Below are 18,836 nucleotides of genomic sequence, written 5' to 3'. Positions count from 1 at the left end.
CTCTTTATAAAACAGATAGATATGGTTTAATGCATCAGGGTCAGTTAACGAAAAGGTACAAACAGAGATCTTTACAGAGCCACTCTTGATTGAGAAAATAAGTTATAGAGGTAGTGACCTGTTGAAGATCATAGAATAACCGCAAAATAATATTGCTAATAACAGTAGTGGCAGAACTACTACACATGTGTAACTATATGTACAGCGGGGAGGTCCAGTCACAGGAGACACATACTACTGCCAGGTTTGAACTGCTGAACTCAGAGCTGTGCGCTTATGATCAGATCACCTGTGAAAACATGTTATTAACACGTATGAGCTGCTACAGCACAGAGGATGCTACAGTAGCAAACGGACAGAAACACCACACAAACACACACACACACACACACACTCAGATCAGTCCAGACAGAAACAGGAACTCTGCCCTCTACTGCAGACCCGCCTCAGAGAACAGTTCCTCTGAGTGAACCAGCCCTTTGCTGTACAGACTCAGTTTGTCCCTCAGCCTGCTCTTGGCCTCGTTTTCCACCAAGCTGGAATCTGCACAAAACACACAAACACGATTAAGATTAAGATACATTTATTTATCCCAAACACATGCACAGACATGCAAAGGCACACTCATGTAATTGTAGGGAGATTTAACCTCTGCTTTTAACCCATCTGGTGCAGGACACACAGAGCAGTGAGCAACCATGTACGGCGCCCGGGGAGCAGATGTTAGGGGGAGTAAGGTGCCTTGCTCAGGGGCACTAGACAGGGCAGGGAGAATCCTCTTGGATTTTTGGAAAGATCAATCCAGGTTCTTCTTTTGTTTTTTCTCCGTGGAGTCGAACCAGAGACGAACCAGAGACCTTTTCTGCCCATAGTCCAAGTTTCTGCCACTAGTCCACCGCCTCTCAAACAAGCACACACCTTGATTTTCACTAAGCACTAGAATAAATGTAAGGGGCTGCATTTATGTGAGGATGTCCCCATTAGCAAGGTCTGATTTTAAGACAGTTTAATCTAAAGAATAAGGCCAATGGCGGTCCAGAGCGGAGATTACAACATAAGAGTAATGAAACAGTTATTTTATATTTCTTTTTTCCTTGTACATCATGTACAGACATAAATAATGAGAATTAATCAATGGAGCACGATCAGAGAAAAGGAAACAATTTAATAAAACAAATAGAAAAATAAATAGGATTATGTAAATCAGTGTGAATAAACTGTCAAAGCCTTCACAATAAGGACATTTGAATTTACAAATTAAATATACATTTTGTAACAATTTTCATTAAAAGTTCTATAGATAAACTATGTTATATATTATCTAGTTTCATATTGTACGTTCATGACAATTTGTGTGATTCCTAATAGCAAAAACTTGAGATGAGAAAATTATCCCCCTCTAGTGGTTAAAGGTGCAGACACCTCCAAAATGGAGTGACGTTTGCGAGCTAGTTCAGCCAATCAGCTCGAGTTGCGCCGCTCTATTCATGTGACACATCTCACTCTCCACAAACCTCGATAATAATAATAAAGAAAGCTGCAAAAATTCCACATCACTCCCCAGCATCCACCAGTTGGCTCTGACAGGGGGTAAAATTGATTTGCTCACATCTACCTATTATACTAATGCAATCATATCTGAGTTATTAAGTTCTACGGCTGCAATTCACATCTCAAACCTGTGACGTCTGAAATCAAAAGTACGGTTAACGCAAGTATTTGGGGCGTTTCCTAAAAAATTGGTGAACATGACTGAGTAAATTTTAGACAAACAACTCTGATCATATGTTTTCACATTGTGCCTGGGTAACTTATCTTCAAAACAGACTTACACTGAGGACTCTCTGCGAGGTCGGAGGCCATCCTGTTGGCCCTGCAGTCCTCGCAGGCCTGGCCAGCCGCCTCGGCCGAGCAGCTGCACTCCACGGGCAAGCTGCCGTACAGGTCGGGTTCTGCCTCCCCATGGGCGCCCATAGTCTCACTCAGGTAGGCCACCTCTGACTGGCTGTACTCGCAGGGCCCTGTCAGTGATAAGGAGGCAAGGGGGCTGCGCTGCTCGTCGTGCTCCACAGGTATGGAGGAGGAGGGGCTCTGTGGGGCAGAAACGGCGGCTTCATCGTGCAGGCTGCGGGGTTGGTCGGCCAACGGGCATCTGGGCGGAGGAAGCAGCTGGCTCAGTGTCAGAAGTACCTGGAGACAATTTATAGAGTTTATCTCACCCACAGTATCTTCAAGGATTTCAGCAGCAGAATAATAATAATGATAATAATAATGTTTTTCACTCCTTCTCAGTATCATTCTGCAGCACTGCAGGATCCAGATCTGACACTATGACCCAACTACTCTTCTTATTCTTATTCCAGTTCTTATTCTTACTCTTACCCTATTATGTATCAGCATTATTCAATATTAATTAAAATCATCATTGTAAACACAATTTACAATTTGTCTCATAGGGCTTAACAAGGTGTATCATCCTCTGCCCATAACCCTTAACAAGAGTAAGAAAAAACTAAAGAAACCCAATTAAAAGGAGGAAAACCTCTGTGTCGACACACACACACATTGTTATCAGACACATCATTAAACTCAGACTGGGTCAAAATAACATAATTTGTTCTTTCGTGATGAAGGATGACATATTATTTGCATAAAGAGGAAGTCACATTCAGGAACCACATCAGTGCTCACGTTCTCCATGCTTGGTCTGAGGCGGTGGCGGCTTGCAGTGCATTCCAAGGCCAGAGCCAGGAGGCTGACGGCCATTGCTGTCGGCCAGCATCCGGCCGTCTCGTCCAAAAAACGCAGACAGGAGTCCACACCACCACTGTTCTCCACCTCTGTGACTAACAAGTCTCTCTGAAAGAGGAGAGGGACACACAAGAGAGACAGCAAGGGAATGAGAGACGTGGTTAAAATGTAAACTCAGGGACATGCAATTTTGCTGCTATAAAACTGTCTTTGAGGATAACAGTAGAAAAATTGGATTATTGCATAGCTTTTGTGTGGTTACTGCACTAAAATTGCCAATTGCAATAATTAGTAATAAGATGCTATTTTCTGGATTTTTTTTGTAAGACATGTAGCATGTAGATAAAGGCTTCAATAACACTTTTCCAGCTGTTCAGGGTGGACTCACCAGCAGTTGTTGTTTGTCTATGACCTTCCGTCCTGTCACTGTTTCCATTATCACCTGCGAGAAGGCAAACAGGCATTAATGGAAATGAAGGAATCGTGTTCTAATTCCTGCACACAACATTCTTCATAGTTCTATATTTAGATTGGAGAAACACTGGTGGAAAGTTACTGATTTCTGTTTTGGGATTACTAATGTGCTTCCCCTCCTCCACCACATTACGGCTTTAACTGTAAATAACTTCTGTAAATAAGTAACTTATAGTTATTCTTAAAGTGAGATAACTTTATATGACATGATGGTACTGGTGTTGGACTGTACTAAAAAAATATACGCAATAAAAGCTTTTGAAACGTCAAGTACATTTTTTCGGTAACACTTCTGTGATCAAATGTAATATGGGATGTGCTGTGGATTCACACTCACTGCCCTAAAATCCCACATTCGCGCAGTTATAGAAACATTAAACGCTAAAGAGTCTGATATTTCCCTGTGGAGTTGGTGGAGACCCAAAACAGAGCTAATAGAGAGCTAATATGTGTTTCTGTCATTCCTCTAATTTTCACTTGAGACACAGAATTTGTAGGCTCATGTGATCCTGCTAGAGTTACCATTCCGAAGCTGTAAACGTCCAGGCTGAAGGAAAGCTTGCCATCCCGGATGTACTCCTCAGGGAGGTATCCCGGGTTGCTGTGGGAGCCCGTGTCCAGAGTGATGGTGCATTGCTGACTGGCTGAATAAGGACGTAGACGGGCCAACCCGAAGTCAGACAGCTTGGGCTGCAGGGCGTCGTCTAAGAGTATGTTCTCACTGTGAGGAGAAGGCAAACAGATGTGGACTGAAACTCTGAACTTCACAGATGTGTGTTGGGAATGTAAGAGGAATGGGTTGAGTTTTATAAATTAATAATGCATAAAATAATTGATCATACTCGAAATGAAAGTACTATCAGTACTATCACAGCATTGTTAAGATGTGTTGAAAAAGTTCAAAAACTATTTAAATTATATATTTATTATCAATAAAAATTATATTATAGCACCAACATCATATTAAAACTGCAACATTAACACTGAAGAGGAAAGCTTTAGTTAGAGAAGCTTTTTGTTTTATAACGAAAACGTCCTCTAACGCAGGTTTGAATAAAACCTTAATTGGAATGTGCATATATAAACATTATGCAAACAATATATAACACAAACATTATGAACAAACCTAATGGTAGGTAACAACACAACCATATGGAAACAAATCATATGCCAGGTGTTGATGGCACATAAAACAACACAAATCCAGCAGAGTGGAGGAGAGAAGGTGGACAGCTCCTGACGATTAGTGACATCGAACATCTGAGAGTCTCAACAAAGTAACGTTTATTAAACGTAGGCAATTTGGAAACAGCCTATAACAGCAGTTGTTAGCCACAGGCAGAGCTCTAGCATCCTGTGCTTTTAATTTAATTTGGAAATCATTTTGCATGGGATGTCTTATATTGCAAAGAAAAGACGGCCACATCCTGTGTGTACTGCTCTTGCTGTGGCCCAACATTTACAGAGACAACTCATTCTGCCAAATTTAAACATAGACCACTTGAAGTGCAGCATGATTTGGTGAAGCATAATATTAGATTCCTTTTTTAATCACTTAACATCCATAATCTATGTATATATGTGCGTATGTATACACACACAGACATATATGTATATTGTATATTTGTTCACGATACAAATTGAAGTGTTTTCATCAATGAAAATAGACAAAAGAGAGGAAATTAAAGTAGGAAGTGGATGAGGAACAAAAAGCAAACACGGGTGTCTGAGGTATCCTTCATATTCAAATCATAACGTGCACTATCTAAAGGCACTTTACATAGCAAAGTTAAGACCTTACAAAATTCTAATATAATATGATTCTTTCTAAAAAATTAATTCTTGTTAGAATCGAAAAACATTTTCATTTATTTATAAAATGGTTATTCCATGAAGAAAGGAGAAGGATGAGTGTTTTGGAAGAATGTTTCCAAATCGGGGCGGGAGTGTAAACCTGGCAATGTGCACAATGACAGAATATTTTCTGCAGGACGAAGTGATGATGAAGTGTGTGATGGCTTGTACCTGGAGACGTTGCCACAGATCACTGGGCAGGGCCGGGCCATATGGAGGTGATGCAATGCCTTTGCGATTCCCTTGATGATAGTGAGACGCTCTTCCCAAAACAGAGGGGGCTCTCCATCCTGCAACAGTGACAACATACCACTTCAGACTTAACACAAGTAAATGGTTTCAAACAGCTAATAGAGCCAAGCATAGTCGGATGCACACCACTGAGTGGAAATGACACATGATGGCACAGCATTTTACAACATAGGGAACAGGCTGGAGCAGAATGAACGTCACTGATTTAAATGACAACCCTCAAATCAACTCCTAATATCCACTGTTACTGCTCACAGAGAAAACATAGTTCCTCAAGGCTCCATTTTAGGGCCTCTTCTGTACGTCTACATGCTTTCACTCGTTCAGATATAGGAAAACAAAAAAATGTGTTATCACAATTGTGCATAAGACACACAGATTCACATAACCATACCACAAGGGGGATATAATCGCATACGTGCAATGACAAAGTGCATTGAACTAATCAACGATTGGATAAGTCACAATTTGCAAAACAAAGATACAACTGAAGAAATTGTTTTTGTCAACAGCAAAGAACGATTAAAAGTCATGTTGAGTCTTCAGAGTTAAACCCCTCAAACCAAGACAGAAATCTGGATGATGAAGAATGATGAAGACACATTAACACAATTACAAAGTTATCTTATCACCACCGGGAGAACTTATCAAGGATTTAAGATTCCTTTATTGTTCCCACACACATGCATACACCCTACATGCAATGAGGGGGGGGGGGGGGGGGGATTTGTCCTCTGCTTTTGACCCAGCTGTCTGAACACAGCACGAAGAACACAACACACACACAGTGAAAACGGAGCATTAAAGGACTTATGTCTCAGAAGGATTTAGAAAAACTTGTCCAAGAATTTATCTAACACCAAGGAAGTGGGTCACATCACTCCGGTTCTGAGATCTTTACCCTGGCTCCCTGTCTGTCGAATAATTGACTTCACATTCCTATGGCTGGCTTACAGTGCCTTGCATAAGTATTCACCCCCTTTGGACTTTTCTACATTTTGTCATGGTATAACCACAGATTAAAATTTATTTCATCGTGAGTTTATGTAATGGACCAACACAAAATAGTGCATCATTTGGAAGTGGGGGGAAATATTACATGGATTTCACAATTATTTACAAATAAAAATCTGAAAAGTGTTGAGTGCATATGTATTCACCCCCTTTACTGTGAAACCCCTAACAAAGATCTGGTGCGACCAATTGCATTCACAAGTCACATTTGCAAGTCACATAATTAGTAAATAGGGTCCACCTGTCTGCAATTTAATCTCAGTATAAATACACCTGTTCTGTGACGGACTCAGAGTTTGTTGGAGATCATTACTGAACAAACAGCATCATGAAGACCAAGGAGCTCACCAAACAGGTCAGGGATAAAGTTGTGGAGAAATATGAAGCAGGGTTAGGTTATAAAAAAATATCCAGAGCTTTGAACATCTCTCTGAGCACCATAAAATCCATCATAAGAAAATGGAAAGAATATGGCACAACCGCAAACCCACCAAGAGGAGGCCGTCCACCCAAACTGAAGAGTCGGACAAGGAGAAAATTAATCAGAGAAGCAACCAGGAGGCCCATGGTTACTCTGGAGGAGTTGCAGAGATCCACAGCTGAGGTGGGAGAATCTGTCTACAGGACAACTATTAGTCGTCTACTCCACAAATCTGGCCTTTATGGAAGAGTGGCAAGAAGAAAGCCATTGTTGAAAGGGATCCATAAAAAATCCCGTTTGGAGTTTGCCAGAAGCCATGTGGGAGACACAGCAAACATGTGGAAGAAGGTGCTCTGGTCAGATGAGACCAAAATTGAACTTTTTGGCCTCAATGCAAAACGCTATGTGTGGCGAAAACCCAACACTGCCCATCACCCTGAGCACACCATCCCAACAGTGAAACATGGTGGTGGTAGCATCATGCTGTGGGGATGCTTCTCTTCAGCAGGTACAGGGAAACTGGTCAGAATAGAGGGAAAGATGGATGGAGCCAAATACAGGGAAATCCTTGAAGAAAATCTGATGCAGTCTGCAAAAGACTTGAGACTGGGGCGGAGGTTCATCTTCCAGCAGGACAATGACCCTAAACATACAGCCAGAGCTACAAAGGAATGGTTTGGATTAAAGAATGTTAATGTCTTAAAATGGCCCAGTCAAAGCCCAGACCTCAATCCAATAGAGAATCTATGGCAAGACTTGAAGATTGCGGTTCACAGACGGTCTCCATCCAATCTGACTGAGCTTCATCTTTTTTGCCAAGAAGAATGGACAAACCTTTCCATCTCTAGATGTGCAAAGCTGGTAGAGACATACCCCAAAAGACTTGCAGCTGTAATTGCAGCGAAAGGGGGTTCTACCAAGTATTGACACAGGGGGGTGAATACTTATGCACCCAACAGATGTCAACTTTTTTGTTCTCATTATTGTTTGTGTCACAATAAAATTTATTTTGCACCTCCAAAGTACTATGCATGTTTTGTTGATCAAACGGGAAAAAGTTTATTTAAGTCTATTTGAATTCCAGTTAGTAACAGTACATAATGGGAAAAAGTCCAAGGGGGGTGAATACTTATGCAAGGCACTGTATACAGCAAAGAATGGTTTAGAGCCAACAATGACTGTTCTCTTAATATCAAACTCTTATGTCTCATTTTATATTTTTATATGTCTAGTTTTAATTGATTCTCTTTTGTATTGTCTTGTTTGGGATAAATAATTTTGCCTTGTCCTATTCATTGACCATTTTCTAACAGAAGACTTTGTTCAGTTCTGCATCACTTGCTGCGTCATTTCCTGTTTCACTTCCGGATTTCTGAGTAAAGCGTTACCTGGCAACCACTGTGCTCGGGTTTGAAGTTACACACAGAGACAGGATGAGCAGCATGCCTCAGGTGAACCCCACACGTACCTGTGGGTGCAGCCTGTGGTAGAGTGATCCGTTGGGGAGGTATGGATAGACCAGACAGTAGTGGTCCTCATCAGAGAAACAGTCCAGCAGCTCCACTATGTTTGGATGTTGATACCTGGAACACAAACAGTGCAGAACATATTGGACAAAACCCTATCAGACAAAACCAAGACGGGTATTTGGAGAGTGAGAGCTGGAACATACATGTGATGAACCTCCATTTCTTTTCTGAAGGCGTCCCACAGCTTCTTCCAGGACACGCCGTTTATCTGGACAATGACAAATTAGGAAGCAGTGAGACATCCCAAACTAAAAAAATACTCACAGGCCCATTGTACAGTAGGGTTCAAGCATAGTAGACAGAAATAAAACACTCTTCTATTTATAGTATGAGCAAGGAGAATTTAAATCAAGGAAAAAAAGGAAAGCTGATTAAACTCTTGCCACATCGGGAAACGACTGCTCAGTAAGTTTTGACTGAAGACGTTCCTTCAGAAGCAGATAAAAAAATTCTTTGCATGAGGAAGTGAAACAGAAACACAGCACTGCCATTGTACCCCTCAGCCAACCAGTGCAGCTGAGCAAAGGTGGGCCTTCTTTGGGCAAACATGCAGTGTTCTAGGCAAGTGTAATCTGGATGTGAACCTAAAGTGACCCATGTGGAATATGGTGACTATGGCCCAAATAACACAAAACGGAATTTGGGCCACCTTTGGCACATTTGGTTGACATATATTGCCATGGCTTATTTTTGACCTAGATCTGGCAAACAATAGGTATCCTCTCAAGGGTGTGATGTGGAATGTGGGCCATATCTGGGCTCAAACAACTTTCCTATGTGGGTACAAATGTTCTCTTTCCCGACTCATATAAAACCTCTGATAAACATCTGATAAAAACCTACTGCAGAGTCATTTGACCCAGTAGTAAATACCCACTGTACTCATTCCCAGACAAAATTACAGATTTGAGTGGGTAGTTGTGGGTTTTTTTGAGTAGTAGAATCAATAGTCACCTGCTTGAAAAGCTTCACTGCAAATGTATTACTTCTAATCCGGGCTCTGTAGACGTTAGCAAAGTGGCCTTCTGCAATTCTGGTTTCAGGATGAAAACTTCGGGTTCCTTCTATGACGTCTTGCAAAGTGAGTCCGGCTGTCTGGTTTTCTGCTGACGACCACACTGGAATACAGAGAAAGATCAGGACACGTGTGGGGTATGTCGAAACTCAGCAGCAGCCTGAATCAGCGTGGGAAGGGAAATTCCGCCAATTCACCTCAGCCTCTACTTACTAGGAATTGAAGGTTGACTTGAGGGGCATGCCTCTGGCTGGGGGGATTCCTTATCAGAGAGAGCACAGACAGGATGATCATTTGCTCACACGGAACACACAGATCACCACATTTAACAGTACAACTCTTCTACCTTCACTTCAGCTGCTGACGTCTGCCCTGTGGACTCTCCTGGTAGATCGCTGGGAGGCGAAGGTGATTCTGAAACGACAAGATCAGATAATAGGTGTGCACCGCAATAGAGGAACGGAGAAGGGGCTTTACATTTCCTGTGTGTAATTTGCACTTCCCTCTTACTCAGGCGGTTTGTAATCAAACATAAGCATTGTTGTAACAAAGGACAGTATAAAAAAAATCCACATGTCTGTGACTGACCTTGAGCTGGACCCTGGAAGAGCTGCAGGGCCCTGAGGTGGCCCATGTCCTGCAGCACCTTCTGCAGGTCCCGCACCCTTTTGTTCTGCTGGGCCCAGGACCACAGCAGCTCCATGCTGGGACTCCGGCCCGCCGCCTCCAAGCGCTCCAACATGCGAAGTTCTAAGTAGCTGGGGAGGATTCGGACAGCTGGGGTCCAGGAATGAAGACGGACATAGGGAAGATGCCATATTAAGCTTAGAGGAGAGACTAGTTTCTTTTTACCCCACCGTATATACAGAAACACAATTTTGTATATATTATGTTTCCTCTAGTTTGTATTATATTTCTCATCGTGGGATGTGAAAGCAGATGGTGGATTGTGGATCATGGATTGTGCTAATGGATCGTGGTGGCACCTGACCATGGATTATGTTTATGACTAGATCTCTTAGATAAACAAAATGCCTCATCACATCAGTATAACAGACCTCACCTCTATCATTCAAATAGTCATTGCTGCCCCCTTCATCCCTTTTTCTTTTCCATAGATACTTCAAACATGAATACACCTGTCTTTTCTCATCACGGTAGTAAATATTCTTATTCTGTTGATGTGTTCAGTCACACGTGACATCTATTGCACTTCTGTCTGTCCTGGGAGAGAGTGGCCTCACATGTGGCTCTCTCTGGGGTTTCTAAGTTTTCCCCATGGGGTTTTTGGTATTTTGTCCTTCCTCTTGTTGAGGGTTAAGGACAAAGGATTCTGCATCCTGTGAAGCCCCTTGAGACAAACTGTGATTTGTGAACATTGGCTATACAACTCAAATTTGATTGGCTGATTGATTGATTGATTGATTGACTATATCATTTGCTGTCTATGATTTTAAATGATACTGTATGAGGTTGCTTCTTGCCATCTATGTGTTCTTTCCTTATTTGTAATAGTCCTCTGTGAAGCACTTTGTAGCGGTTCTTTTGTAAGGTGCTATGTAAATAACGTTATTATCCCAGGGTGTTGATAACATGGTTTTTATGGATTAATTTAGAGTAGAAGAGTTTCAGGGGTGAAGTATAATTTTAAGTTGCTCACTAACCAACAAAGAAAACATAGAAAAATCAAATCAAGTGTATTGATAGTTTTATCATAATAACCAAATCCTCCTCATCTTATTAACCAAATGGTTTCAATGTAACGTCCACAGTTAAAAGGTTATATGCTTGTTTAGGATTTCCTTTTTTTTTAATAGTAGAAGTTAAGCAAACTCTTCTTTGTTGACAGAAGTCAAGACTACCGACCATCATTTTCGTATTATCCATAAAGTTGAACTACTCTGATGAAATCTTTATCAATTGTAACCATCTGAATATGGTGGCTGCGGTCGACTGGTGTGAAAAAGACGCTCCACTCACCCAGTCCGCGCCAGCCGAGGGTGTCCCCTCCGCCGTCCATGATCCGGTGAAAGCTCTCCAGTAGAGCCGGGGGGACATCGTAGAGCAAAGTGTCGGGGTCCATGTCCACGTCCGCGGGTTCTCACTCAGACACTAGTTCGGTCCTGAACACAGACAACCCCGCTGAGGTTACACAAACACGGAAACTCCCACTCTCCCCCGAAATGGCATGCCCGTCTATTCACGGCATTACGGTACAACTGCTTCGTACCCGAACATATTTATTAATAAGCAGTGTTGGGCAAGTTGCTGAAATTAGTAATTAGTTACAGTTACTAGTTACTTATTTTAAAAGTAATTGAATTACTGTATATCAAAAGTAATTAGTTACTAGGGATAGTAACTTTTAAGTTACTTTTATGTCTGCTTTTTAAATGTAATGAATATGAATAGTACTGAACAGTTAAACACAATAAACACATATTTTGTAATCAACAGGGCAACAGGCCTTAAAATCAGGCAGTAGTTCAAAAATTCCTTTTAATACTTGACTTAATACAAAATAACTGTCTCAGTCATTTAGCAGTGTTTTTTTTACCACAGAGCCGAGGCGCAGAGCAGAGCCTGGGCGCAGAGCAAAGCCGGAGCATAGAGCCAGGGCGCAGAGCATATCTTTTTTATGTGCGCCGCAGGATGTGCGTGCGCAGGTTTTTTATTAATTTGATTTAATTAAAAATGTATATATATTTTTGGGCGCAGAGCCGGGGCGCAGAGCCGGGGCGAGCCCCCAAAAAGAAAAGTCTGGGAAGTAAGTAGAGAGTTTAATTCTGCGTGGAAAGATTAATTCGCCTTCACTGCCAACGATGCAGGTTTACCTGCATGCTTGTTATGTGGCGAGGAACTAGCAAACACAAAAAAAATGTATTGTTTAAAGACATTTCCAGAGCAAGCACACAGCATCTGCTGAAAAGTACCAAGCTGGAGATGAGCAAAAATAACATAGTTCTGTGTTTCATTTATTTCAAAGTAGGCATACACATGTATTATGTTCTCTTCTTCATAAGAGTTTGGTGTTTTCCTTTTTGGTGACAGGTAAAAATAGCCATGGCGGCGGCGAAAAAAAAAAAGAGCTGGTATACGTACGCAGGAGCGTCCTCATCATGACTGCCTCTTGTCCAGTCGTGCATCGACCCACACTACCGTCGCGATCGACTGGTAGATCGCGATCGACGTATTGGGCACCCCTGCAAAAGAGAGTAACGCGAGTAACGAACTCATTTTAATTTCAGTAATTGTAACTGCGTTACTTGATTTAAAAAAAAATACATCGTTACATGCTCGTTACCGCTAAAAGTAGTGGAATCACAGTAACGCGTTACTAACGCGTTACTCCCAACACTGTTAATAAGTAAAGGAAATAAGGGAATTATCGGGCCAGCTTGCTTCAAGATTACAGAACCAAAACATTTTATGGAATAAAGCGACTAAAACAATTGAATATTAAGACTCAAAATGTAAGTGAAATTAGTGTGCAATAATATATAAATCATAATTGACACTTTGTGTGGCAAATAACAAACTAACTGTACTTTGCACAGTTTTTACTTACAACATATTGCACAATCCATCCACTGGTCCTAATAGTATTTATTATATTAAATCTTTGTTCCCTATTTATATGTCTTTTATAATTATACTTGAAGAAATACACCAGAGCAAGTTCCTTGTATGTGTAAACCTACTTGGCCATTAAACCTGATTCGGATCATTTAAATACATAGAAAAAATTATTTTGGCCCAAATTTGACCCATGCTGTCACGGTGTCATCCGCATCAGATACCATGTGGAATAATATAATATTTCCCTTCTACTATATTTAGTATTGGTATTATTTGCTACTATTATAAGTGTCTAAGGTGAATGAGATGTACAGTTTGATGGCCACAGGAAGAAGTTCTGTGGTGCTAGTCTGATCTACCATTTAAAGGCGATGCCACCATGAAACCGGTTTGCCGTGGATGATGTGAGAGGCATTGTCTATAATACTGAGTGTAGTTTCCTCAGCATCTTCATCCCTGTAACCAAGTTCCACTCCCACGACAGAACCATCTTTCCTGATAAGCCTTCGTCCTGCCGCCCCGGCCCCAACTAGAAGATAATGCTGGCCACCGCCGGGTGATAAAGCATCAGCAGCATGGTTCTGCAGGCATTTAAAGAGATACGTCTTCTGAAAAAAATAGGTGGCTCTGACTTTTCTTGTAGAGCACGTTTACTGGAAGTCACCTCTTGGACATTTGGCCATAAAAGTAAAAACTGCAAAACAATGATATACCAAACTATATAGGCCCACATGTTAAGGAACCCAGAAACTTACATAAAATTTGAAAAAAATATATGATTATATATAAATTGAATTGAGAACGTTAATGTTTGATTCCCAGGCCTCATGAATGTTGGTGTTGTCTACTGTGGTAGTGTGGTTTTTTTCTCCTGTTTCCTCCCACTTTTCTTGACGTAAATGAAATCCCAAAATAATAATGATAAAATATATATATCAGACTGAAATTCTTACACATTCCCATTTGTATAACAGAATGCTATAATTGTTTTCTTTTGAACCAATGTTTGGTAACATGACATTTATATTTTCCCAATGACATTTACATATACCTACTAATTCCACCAACATCTGTCTGTCTGCATATATCTCATGAATTGTTTATCTTATCGGCTTCACGCTTGTCATGTGTAATCTTAGTGTAATCTGGACAGGCGATATATTCAGTATTAAGAAAATAAATGAATAATTATCAAATAATAATTAAATAAATAGGCAACCTCCGGCCCCCTAGCTTTGGGCCATTTCAACATGTCCCACAACAGTTTGAATATGAGCTCACTCCAAATGTAGGGGGCAGTCTCCCTCCTCCCAGATGACTGGTCTGTGAGTCACCAAGTCAACTCACACTATCGCAACAATGAAAGAAAGCCCCTAAATTCCAGTCACTCTACTAATTTAACTATCTACCTAGCCTGTGTGCTTTATGACAACCCTTCTGTGAACTGCTATTCTTGGTTTTCAGGACAAAGCTTGAGTGTGATACAAGGGTTATTATGAACCTTGAGCTCATTAAACCATAAACTAACTTTTACCACGTGCAATTGGAGGACAAAAGAATAAACGCAGTTGTCACAAAATATACAGCTTACCCTATCTGTAAATACAATATATATTTTTTAATTTAGGTGTGTTATAGGGTTTTTTGTAGAATGAAAAGAAAGTTTTTTCACATTAGTAAAGTATTAAGTGCCATCCAAGCATTTATATTGCAGTTTCAGTCTCCGTCTCTACAACCATTACGTTGTGCTGTCAACACTAAAACAGCAAAATAGTGTCACCAAATTGATGTAAAGAAAAGAAATCTACCTAATGGGACGCATCCAGAGACATGGAGAATTTCAGAAGAGAATTTTTCCTTGTTAAAAAAATGTAAATGCAGGCAGGTGAATTTTTGTTTGTCATTTAAAGAAATCAATTAGAAAACATTATACTCGGCTCTGTGAAGAAGTTCTTTATTTCATAAATGTGTGCCACACAGCTCTTCAAATCATTATTTTTCCTTTATTTGACAGTCTGAGATTCATTAAAAAACAGTGATTAAATGATAGTGCTTCAGCTTTCATTACATGATGGTGTTGAGTCAATGACTAAAAATCATATTTACATTGGCCACTGCAAAAATTTAAAAGCAGGTTATTACAATCTCAAGCACGAGACAACATGTCTGACAATAAACACTCATGTCCTCCTGATGTCAAATTTATATTAACATTAAATGCTTTTGATGGACTATTGTTTTTGTTGTCTTTCAAATTGCATCAGGAAGAGATTTCCTATTTGCCCGTTTCAGGCCGGACAAATCCATAGACTCACTCAAGCTGCACCAGATTAAACATACTCATAAACATCGGTCTCCTAAATATGCCTGAGAATTTTCTTGGAGTTATCTAGGTGGAGACAAACAAACACATCGACTTTGTTTACATGGACAGCAACAATCTGACGGAGAATGTCCTGTTCACTTATTCTGAACAGGACATTATTCTTATTATGATGATCCCATGAGCAACTAAAAGAATATTGGGTTCACTATCCCGTTTACATGATAGAGAGCATAGTCAGATTATGACTTCCAGAATTCTGCAACTGAATGTGGATGTTGCAAATGCTGCAAAAACTCCGATAGGATGTTATATAGTCATTGAGACGTATACATGTCTACATAAGGCCACTTGGAACACTCCACGTCTTATTTTGATTATTGCGATTAAGTATTCCAATCCCAATCGCATGTAGACATTTATACATCTTAATTTAATAATAACATTCTTCTGGAGTTTTAACAGCATCCTGTGTCATTGACATGTAGGTCGTAATCAGACAATGCGCTGTAACACGTGAACAGCAATATGAATGGAGTATTTTTGTCACCTCAATAATGCTTTACTAAAAGGGATAGTGAATGAAAGTTCACTCATTAACCATTCACCACTTTGCCGATGGAAGGGTGGGCGGAGTGCACTCCTGGAGTCTCAGGGGTAAACTTTCTAGAGCAGAATCCAACACAATTGATGTCAATGGTGAGTCCTTCTACAGACGTAATAGAACAACAGAAAAACCCTTACATGTTGTGCTTTTTTCTGTTGTTTTATTACGTCTGGAGATAAGTCACTAACGTCTTCAATTGTGTTGTATTCGGCTGCAACGCTGTTTACCCCTGAAACTCCAAAAGTCTTTTGTGGACTCAAACACTTCACCCAACCCCCTCACCGGCATAAGGGCGCGTTGGTAATTAGTGAATTTTCATTTCTGGGTGAACTATCCCTCCAAAGTAAGCTTAATAGTCAGACTATTACACGTGACATCTATTGCACATCTGTCCGTCCTGGGAGAGGGATCCCTCACCCGTGGCTCTCTGAGGTTTCTACGTGCTTTTTACCCTGTTAAAAGTTTTTTTTGTCACTTTTTCTTTACTCTTGTTGAGGGTTAAGGGCAAACCTTGTTAAACCCCTATGAGACAAATTGTGTATATTGGCTATACCCAAATATTTGATTGATTGATTATTGGGGTCAATGTAAACGTAGTCGACTTAAGGCTGGATCAAGTGGATTTCGCTGATCCGCAGAAAACAAATTTAAATTCAAATCTTCTTCACCTCCTCCAGACTCAGCAGACCTGTGGTTATGAAACAAAAGATAAACAAAAGTCAATCAGATAGTTTCTGAAAAGATTTCATGTTTACTGAATTGAAAAAATACATTGACTATAATTAAGGTACATACCTGGAACATGGTGGACCACCGAGCTTACAGGCCAAGCTCTGCAGAGAGGAAAACACGAGCACATGTTGAGAAACTGGACAGTTAGGCCACTGTACTTGTGGATGGTTCAAAAGAAATAACAACACAACGACATTATCAGCTGCATTTCCACCACAGGAACTTTCCCCGGGTTATTAACTTAAGTAATTTGGAGTGTTATTAGCAGTTGCTCTCATATAACTATAATAACTCCAATATATTGAAGTTAAAACTAACTTGAAATAAAAGAGAAAAAAAGTGTGAAAGGGAGTGTTTAAAATTACAATTATAAAAAATCTAAATAAGAATAGAAGTAAAAGAGAAACTATACAAAGGATAAATTAAAAAATTCTGCAAGTGGCTGCCTACTTATTAATGTTATACCGTATATAACCATTATACTTTGTAAACCTTGAACAACCTGATTTTGCATAGCTTTACTTAAAGGGATAGTTCACAGAAAATTAGTGTCGGGGCTCACGGACAATTGGATGACACCACACGAGCAGTATGGTTGTGTGTTGTGTTGTTAACCCTATGTCTGAAGAAGAGGTCACAATTGGCTTCAATTGTATTGGATTCGGCTGCAATGTGTTTACCCCTGAGACACCAGAACTGTTTTGTGGACTCAAACACTTCCCCCGACCCTCCATCGGCAGACTGAATTGGCATTTTTTGGTAAACCATTCCCTTAATGATGGCCATGATGTCAATATTAAGACATGCGACGGACATAGACAGACTCATACCCAAAGTGTGATCTTTGGTCATCCCCAAGTGCTTCACTCTGCAAGCGAACTTGTCTTCTTGGGTCAGGGTGACAGCCACAGATTTGGTCAGGTGGTAGTTCCAGTTGGCCTCGAAACCCAGCTCCGTCTGTTTGGCTTCCGGAATTTTCTCTCCATTCTTCAGCAGATCAATGGTGATCAGTGGCGGGTAGAAGCAAGTCACGTGGCAGATTAAGATGTTGTCTTTCCCGATCTCTTCTTGCACACGGGTGTACACCTGGACCTTGGGTTTAGCTACCAAGAAGAAGAAAAGATGTCACACATTTCGAAAAACAGAAAATGAAAACAGATAGAAGAACTGGTGAAAAACTTATTTTGATTTTACTCATAAGCCGTTTTCAGACATGTCCTGCGGGTAAAATCCGGAGAATTGGGTACAGGGTTGCACCAACATTTTCAATATTCAAGAAAACCAAGATGGCAAATTTGAAACTTGAAACTTGGCAGCACACAAACCAATGGGTGACATCACGGTAGGTTGACTTAGATAATTTGTTTTAGCGTCAGTGAATCATAAGAAGAGAATGTAAAGCAAACCGAGAATTTGAAAACAGAGATTCGACGTAGCCACGACTCGCTACAGTTTAAAAAGTTGATTTGTTTGTCGCCACAATATCAACACTGATCATCCCATAATGATCGATGTTGTTATTCAGGAGTTCAACCTGTCTTGAGAGCAGCGCATTCTTCCGCTCTATTCCTCTCTCTCTCTCTCTCTCTCTCTCTCGCTCACACAAAAACACACACATATACACACATATACAAACATATACAAACAACAGAATCTGTCAACTTATATAGTGTTATATATAAAGGGGCAATTCGAGGGTAAAGAAACCCACAATTTGTACAATTTACACACTTTATATTATTATTTTACAGTCAATAGATCCCTTTCATCTAAATTGTACACACTGAAACTGTAACATAAACAAGTTTGCTCCTCTGAGAAACAATATTTCTCAAAGTTTATATCTCTCTATTGAAATGTACTTCTTCGTATCTGACACGGTGCTAGGCAGTAAACGTGTCTGAGGCCTTGCTGGCGTTTCACTCGAAGACACCTGAACGTACATTCTAACATAAACACGGACTGAAGTCGAGGTACGTACCATCCTTGGCCAGCGAACAGCAGATCAGAGCTGATAGAAGAATAAAGACTAACTCCTGCATGTTGTTAGCGATGCCGGAAAAGATGTTGGATCTTTATTCTAATATTACAGTTGATAAAAACCGCTCCCGAGCCACCAAACCGAAAGTCAAATGTGTCTTTATGATTAGAGGCGGAGATACGAGTCAAACCAGGAAACCAGGACAGCCCTCCCCAACACGCACCACAGAGGGCGCGTCTACACCAATAGAAAAAAAAGAACTGTTACTAGGTAGAAGTCCGCCCGACATGTTGTTCGCTGTTGC

General features: G+C 40.5%; 2 protein-coding genes across 3 annotated transcripts; both read right to left on the bottom strand.

Annotated features, from left to right (window-relative positions):
• Positions 1 to 3: 3 nt before the first annotated feature.
• Positions 4 to 12,524, bottom strand: irak3 (interleukin-1 receptor-associated kinase 3). Of its 2 annotated transcripts, XM_053414966.1 has the most exons (14): positions 12,413 to 12,524; positions 11,291 to 11,433; positions 9,899 to 10,087; positions 9,657 to 9,724; positions 9,524 to 9,572; positions 9,250 to 9,413; positions 8,439 to 8,503; positions 8,235 to 8,349; positions 5,251 to 5,369; positions 3,748 to 3,946; positions 3,140 to 3,193; positions 2,692 to 2,859; positions 1,833 to 2,190; positions 4 to 543 (listed from the first exon to the last, which is right to left on the bottom strand). In XM_053414966.1, exons 2-14 carry the CDS (start codon positions 11,391 to 11,393, stop codon positions 431 to 433), a joined length of 1,764 nt encoding a protein of 587 aa, XP_053270941.1. In that variant the 5' UTR covers positions 11,394 to 11,433; positions 12,413 to 12,524; the 3' UTR covers positions 4 to 430. The 2 variants fall into 2 exon arrangements, with proteins under 2 accessions (XP_053270941.1, XP_053270940.1); XM_053414965.1 differs by lacking the exon at positions 12,413 to 12,524 and having other exon boundaries at positions 11,291 to 11,482.
• A 2,303-nt stretch (positions 12,525 to 14,827) lies between these two features.
• Positions 14,828 to 18,731, bottom strand: LOC128428638 (beta-2-microglobulin). Its single transcript, XM_053414859.1, has 4 exons — positions 18,533 to 18,731; positions 17,382 to 17,654; positions 16,615 to 16,652; positions 14,828 to 16,507 (listed from the first exon to the last, which is right to left on the bottom strand). The coding sequence occupies exons 1-3, from the start codon at positions 18,591 to 18,593 to the stop codon at positions 16,639 to 16,641; spliced, it is 348 nt and encodes a 115-aa protein (XP_053270834.1). The 5' UTR covers positions 18,594 to 18,731; the 3' UTR covers positions 14,828 to 16,507; positions 16,615 to 16,638.
• Positions 18,732 to 18,836: the final 105 nt, after the last annotated feature.

Source organism: Pleuronectes platessa, chromosome 22, assembly GCF_947347685.1.
Source record: "Pleuronectes platessa chromosome 22, fPlePla1.1, whole genome shotgun sequence".
In the NCBI taxonomy this organism is placed as follows: domain Eukaryota; kingdom Metazoa; phylum Chordata; class Actinopteri; order Pleuronectiformes; family Pleuronectidae; genus Pleuronectes; species Pleuronectes platessa.
Note: the sequence above shows the minus strand (reverse complement) of the source record. Positions and strands in the feature narration are given on the sequence as shown.

What these genes read in the sequence shown, in the direction of transcription:
- irak3 (XM_053414966.1), bottom strand. Translation starts at nt 11,393, where the DNA reads ATGGACCCCGACACTTTGCTCTACGATGTCCCCCCGGCTCTACTGGAG. An exon ending in CCTCGGCTGGCGCGGACTGG is followed by an intron (nt 10,088 to 11,290) that starts GTGAGTGGAGCG and finishes CCTGGACCCCAG; the next exon opens with CTGTCCGAATCCTCCCCAGC. An exon ending in AAGTCAACCTTCAATTCCTA is followed by an intron (nt 9,414 to 9,523) that starts GTAAGTAGAGGC and finishes TCTGTATTCCAG; the next exon opens with TGTGGTCGTCAGCAGAAAAC.
- LOC128428638 (XM_053414859.1), bottom strand. Translation starts at nt 18,593, where the DNA reads ATGCAGGAGTTAGTCTTTATTCTTCTATCAGCTCTGATCTGCTGTTCG. An exon ending in CTGTTCGCTGGCCAAGGATG is followed by an intron (nt 17,655 to 18,532) that starts GTACGTACCTCG and finishes TCTTCTTGGTAG; the next exon opens with CTAAACCCAAGGTCCAGGTG.